At 39.8% G+C, this 5,551-nt stretch overlaps 1 protein-coding gene across 1 annotated transcript; it reads right to left on the bottom strand.

Annotated features, from left to right (window-relative positions):
- Positions 1-741: 741 nt before the first annotated feature.
- On the bottom strand, positions 742-5,348 carry LOC124858974 (carbohydrate sulfotransferase 6-like). The gene is made up of 2 exons (XM_047351333.1): positions 5,258-5,348; positions 742-2,087 (listed from the first exon to the last, which is right to left on the bottom strand). Exon 2 carries the CDS (start codon positions 2,003-2,005, stop codon positions 866-868), a length of 1,140 nt encoding a protein of 379 aa, XP_047207289.1. The 5' UTR covers positions 2,006-2,087; positions 5,258-5,348; the 3' UTR covers positions 742-865.
- Between the last annotated feature and the right edge of the window lie 203 nt (positions 5,349-5,551).

The following is a 5,551-nucleotide window of genomic DNA, read 5'->3' as shown; positions in this document are numbered from 1 at the left end:
CCTATAGGATGGCATGTTCCTCAGTTATTGCTAAGCCCAAAGACCTTTTCCTACATTATTCAGTGGAAAAGGGGCCAGCCCATTCAGAATCGTATACACTATTAAATATTCATGTCTTCATATTTTCCCAAGACAAATATGTATGCTAAGTTAAAGTTCTGCAGTGATGAGTCAGGCATTTTTACAGCTTGTTTGTAGTCTTTCTGTTGATTGCAAAGGCTGTTGATTTTATTTTCTTTATCACAATGTCCTCATCACTCTTCGTGAGTTTTAGCATCTCAGCCACTACAAATTTGCATCCAGTGAGAGCGTGTAGAACAGGAAATATTGGTTCCAGATGCCACAAATGTTATTGGCATGCAGAATTTGCATGCATGGCTCGTGAGATATAATATCCCTACAAATGTTGCATCTAAGTAGGTCTTTTAGATTGCAATATCGCCACTAATGATATTATGACTCGATATTTTATGCAATATATTATAGACATTGGCTAATACTCTGTTTCCCTCACTTTCTGTAGGTTAATAATAGATCTGGTATATGTTTATGTAATGTTTAGGAAGACTAATTAACACAAATTGGGACAAAGTAATACATAAAGAAACTACGTAACCAAGGGGGAAAAGACTAACACAGATCTAAGAGAAATAAATCCAAATTACAAAGAACAGAACATAAGAATAAACTCAAAAGAATGAACTAATATGGCAAAACAACAATGACAATATAACAACTGAATATTGCAAGACTTATATGATCATAAACAATAGGAACTGATGAAAACACAAACACAAATGAAAACCAAAGCACAAACACCCGAGGATTATAACATAACCTGGGTTAAGGGTTTCAGTTCAACTCTTTATGGTTCCCCAGGGACCGACAGATCTATATCGAGTCTTTTCTGTTCTTCTTCACTGTCAACTGTTCTGTAGCCGAGCAGCAACATGGCCCCTTTACACACTTCCTGAATGCGTCTGACCTTGCTGTGCGGCAGCACGGTCCGCCAAGCCTGGGACACTTCAGCTGCATTTCTGGAGGTAATTTTAAAAGCTTCATTCCAGGAACCTTTCCCCTTTCCGTGGGTCATGTTGTGGATCCATTCCTCCACCTCGGAGGTCATCTTTAAACCTGCAAACTCATAAATATTATTTAATTCTGTTAGTGGGTTTCGTGCCACATCCTCAAAGCGGACCAGTTTGTAGCAACCTTCCAGAAACGGAGGTGGGTCGAAGATCGCTCTCCCATAAATGTGGAGGTGACTGCGGCAGATTTCTTGTATAACTTTATACTGCTTCTCAGCATCAGGCACGTTTCTCTGCTCCAACACTATAGCACTGTCACTGTGGAGGAGATAGGCCGACTGCTCCCTAGACTGCATCACCGCCCGAGGGTCTCGGACAAGATGAACTACACGGAGGTTTAGGTTTGGGTCTTGCAGGAGGGGGTAAAGGGACTCCAGCTCAAAAAAACGTGTTTCTTTTAAAACCACATGAGTGTATGTGTGGCAGGCCTCCTCTGCTTTCTTCAGACTTTGAGTGTGACACTCTTGGTGGCACTGAGTCTCATTGGCTGATTTGACGGTACAGGCCGGTGGGGAGCACAGTGCCTGACTCCGAGCCCACATGAACAAGGAGGACAGATGAGGGTTTTCTGGTAGATAAGCATTCATCACTGAGAAGTCACACTTGTATAAACTCCACAGCAGATCCCTCACAGACACTCGGAGAACCGATGCACCAGATTTGTGATTTTTAATCCACACGTGCCAAGCAGGCTCCATGAGATAGAAAACAGACGGGTGCTGACTGAAAACCTGACCCATGAAGGATGAACCTGATCGCCATGATGACAGCAGCAAAATGTGAACTTTGCCTTCAGGGGGAGCAGAGTGATGGGGGCTAACACTGGCATACCAGCTGTAGAACAGCACCACTACTGCCCCCTGCAGGATAACCAGGAGAATCGTGGTTTTAAAGTTAACTCTGAAATGGTGTGTCATGGCTGTGAAATAATTTAAGCTTCAATTTCTGGAGTCTATATCAGCCTCTTTCTGTCCTTTCTGGTGCAGAGAAGCGTGTCTTCTGCAAAAAAGAAAGACATGCAAAAAAGAGGGGTTAGAAATTTGTGATTCAGACCATCATCCATGTTTTCCCTATTCCAAAATATTCTTCACAAATGACCAGTCAGCACAGGCCTCTACAGGGTCTGGGAGCCCTGTTAAAGTGACGTGTTAGATCTTAGGGACTTAGGTAAAACTGAAAATAGGTCATAATTGGGTCTTTTAGCCGGATAATGATCCAAAACATAAGACCAACACAGAAAATCAGCCATCTTCCATGGCTTTTAGGTCCTATAGCTAAATCCTTTAAAGAGAGAGTGAGACTGAACCCAGTACTCACATACTGGACCCAGTACCCAGCCTGGAGAGATTGGTTAAAGAAAAATTGGGAAAGATCCCTCTCTGGGTATGCTCTAATGCTCTGAAATCTTAAAAATTGCTGTCTTATTAACTAAATAAATGTTCTCAAATTAAAGATTGGATTTTTTTAACACCCTCAGTTTGAGATTATGCTAAAAAATGAATCTATTTTAGGGCTGTTCCAGAGATGGCAATAAATGTGGAGGAGTGTGTTGTACGCTCACTGGACCCTTCATTAGGGACATTCGTTCAGCTAGTAAATAGTAAAGAGTTTCACGTTTAGATGCCTAAATACAATCAGTAAGAAAGCAAAAACACAAGTTCAGATAGATTCAGGATGTGAGGGAGGAGGTATGAGTTACAGTCCTTCATTGTAAACAAACGAACGAAGCTAGTGCAAATATACAGAATACACACCTTCAGTTCAGTTTTCAAAAGTTAAATCAACATTCAGATTTCTCCTGCTTGCAAAGCATAGATTTAAAGAGATAGTTTTGGTCTGTTAAAGTAGCTGTTTGTGCTTTAAAGGAAAGCACTGAACAGTCAACGCACTCACGGCCACTTTATTAGGTACTGCTTTCATACTTAGCTCTGGCGTGGATTCAACAATGAGCTTCCTACTGGTGCCAAGTTATTTAACAAATTATAGGAGATCTGGATTGTATTTGTGCACATATAGTTCAGAATCTGGTTTCGGGTTTTTTCCTTTTGTTTTTCACTGTTCAAGTTTTGAATCATGTTTCTGTTTATTTTCCTGGTCATGCTTTTGTTTTGTCGTCTTGTTCATGTTTTGTCAAGTTTGGTTGTCAGATCTGGTTATGCTTTTGCTTCATGTTTTTCTAGTTTGTGTTCAAGAGTCTCTGTTCTGCTCCAGTCACGTTTTGTTCTGTTAATTAAGTTTATTCAGTTCACCTGCTTCAAGTTAATCTGTCTCCTTGCTCCGCCTGGTTTTCACTCCATATATTCACACCTGTTCTGTTAGTCGTCGCGGAAACATCTCTCATTCTCATGTCTTGCTCTCATGCTCATGTCTAGTTCTCTAACCAAGTCTTGTCTTTTTGATCATGCCATGCCTGTCTTGCCTGCCCGTTTGTTTTGTTCCTGCCTCCTACTGAGTGTGAGTTTTCGTAATTAAACCTTTTTTTCACTTACCATCACGCTGCCTGCTCGTCTGCATTCTGGGGTCCAATATCAAGTAAACCGTGACACTTATGTAATATTAACATTTTCTGATACACTGAATTTGGGGTTTTCATTCTCTGTGAGCCATATTACTCTATGAGTAACGAGTCTATATATGTTTTACTTTCTGAAATGAGTGACAAAAAAGTTTGAACTTTTTACAATATTCTATTTTTTAAGCTCTACCTGTACAGCCTTATGATTTAACTTATTCAGATCATATTACAAACCCAGGCTGAGGACATAACATCTAAATCCTGTCAGCCCAGTTTTACTTTTCTCTCATATTCCCTCTGTCATGATCTTGGGGTGACAAATCTTGGTTCTTATTTGTGTTTTTCTTGATTTTTTAAAAAGCCTGACCTGCCAATTCCATAAGGTCACAACACGCCTTCAGTGTTCCAGTCTTATGTTGTCAACAGTGGGGAGACTATTCTGAACTGAGCACGTGTGGAAGTGACCTGGTGGGCGGGTCTGTTGGTCAGTCCTCTCTCATGGCAGAACGAAAGGGGACAGTGGTTGATTTTCAGACCTTTGTGGAGGTATCAGCTGATCACTGATCACCCAAAATAAAGGAAATCAGGGCCGATCGATCAGTGCACCCCTAATATTCAGTGTTCTTTATCATTAGGTAGATGTTGCTGTCTTGGTTATTTTTTGTGCTTTGTTTCTTAGTTTTTTCCATGTGTAATCTAATTTGTTCCCTTTGGGAACTCTACATTTAGTGTTCCTTTATATCTCTGTTTAGCTCCAGTCATAGTTCTTCTACTCTGCCTTCCATCATGACGTTAGTTGATTCAGTTCACCTGCCCCACCTCAATGTCTCCAAAGTTGGCACCTATTCCATTTCCCATATGAACTCTCTGTTTGCCATTGTTCCTAAGTGATTCTTCTGTTTACCTCCCTTTCTAAGTCCGGTTTGTCTGAGTCTCTGCCCATGCTCCTGTCCTGTTCCTCCTGAATTTTCCCTGTAAGTCAGCAGTTCTGTTTTTCATTAATCGTGACAAGCAGAAACCTGTCATGACAAGCAGAAACCTGCAACAAGCTGGTTAGCAATTATAAGACGGGTTTGACTGCTATAATACCAAAGATGTTTCCACTGATCATTGGGTATGAATACTTTTTAACATGCTAATTGTTAATAAAAAGAGATGAATTATCCTTTTCCAAATCTATGCTACTTTTAAATTGTTTTATTTTTCAGAAAATGCCTCATTGCCAATCAGAAATAAACTTTCTAATTAAATGAAAATAATTTTAAATCTAGATTATTTTCAGGTGTCCGAATAATTGTGAGCATAACTGCATTATACAAGTCATGTTAAAACAATAGTAACCGATATGCTCAATTTTTAAATTAAGCAAACGAGAAAGTAGTGTTGTGTTGGCTGCTTTAAAAAGTTAAACAATACCTAAAATTTTAAGAGCTGTAATTGGAAACATTTGATAAAAACTGGATCTCCTGTTTGTCTAAATTGAATCAAAAATCTTCAGTTTCGATATTTTATTCTTGTTATAATGAAATTTCTCCCACCAACTGCAACCATGGTCTCTTTTTAGTCAGCAACGATTAAAAATTCAGCAGCTTAATAAAATCAAATCCCTTCATTTAGTAAAAATAAAAATGTTATAATGACAATAAATTCCTACCTCTAACCTCTTATTGGTGGTGGTGCCTTCCCATACCTTGCTGACCCACTCTCTGCCTGGGTGTCCTCGGTCACAGTGCTGGGTTACCTGGGAGAGGCTGGTGATTGAGGAAGGAGCAGCAAGCAGGATGTGAAAACACCGTCCCATCATCACCTGCACACACATGAGCTGCTAAATAAAGGAAGAATTAAGTAAACAGGATAAACATAAACAAAAACCTTATCCGAGGCAGATGATCTGTTGCTCAGAAGCCAGTTTTGAAACTGTTATTTCCTCTCCTTTTAGACTGGTGAT

Source organism: Girardinichthys multiradiatus, chromosome 2 (genome assembly GCF_021462225.1).
Source record: "Girardinichthys multiradiatus isolate DD_20200921_A chromosome 2, DD_fGirMul_XY1, whole genome shotgun sequence".
In the NCBI taxonomy this organism is placed as follows: Eukaryota; Metazoa; Chordata; class Actinopteri; order Cyprinodontiformes; family Goodeidae; genus Girardinichthys; species Girardinichthys multiradiatus.
Note: the sequence above shows the minus strand (reverse complement) of the source record. Positions and strands in the feature narration are given on the sequence as shown.

What these genes read in the sequence shown, in the direction of transcription:
- LOC124858974 (XM_047351333.1), bottom strand. Translation starts at nt 2,005, where the DNA reads ATGACACACCATTTCAGAGTTAACTTTAAAACCACGATTCTCCTGGTT.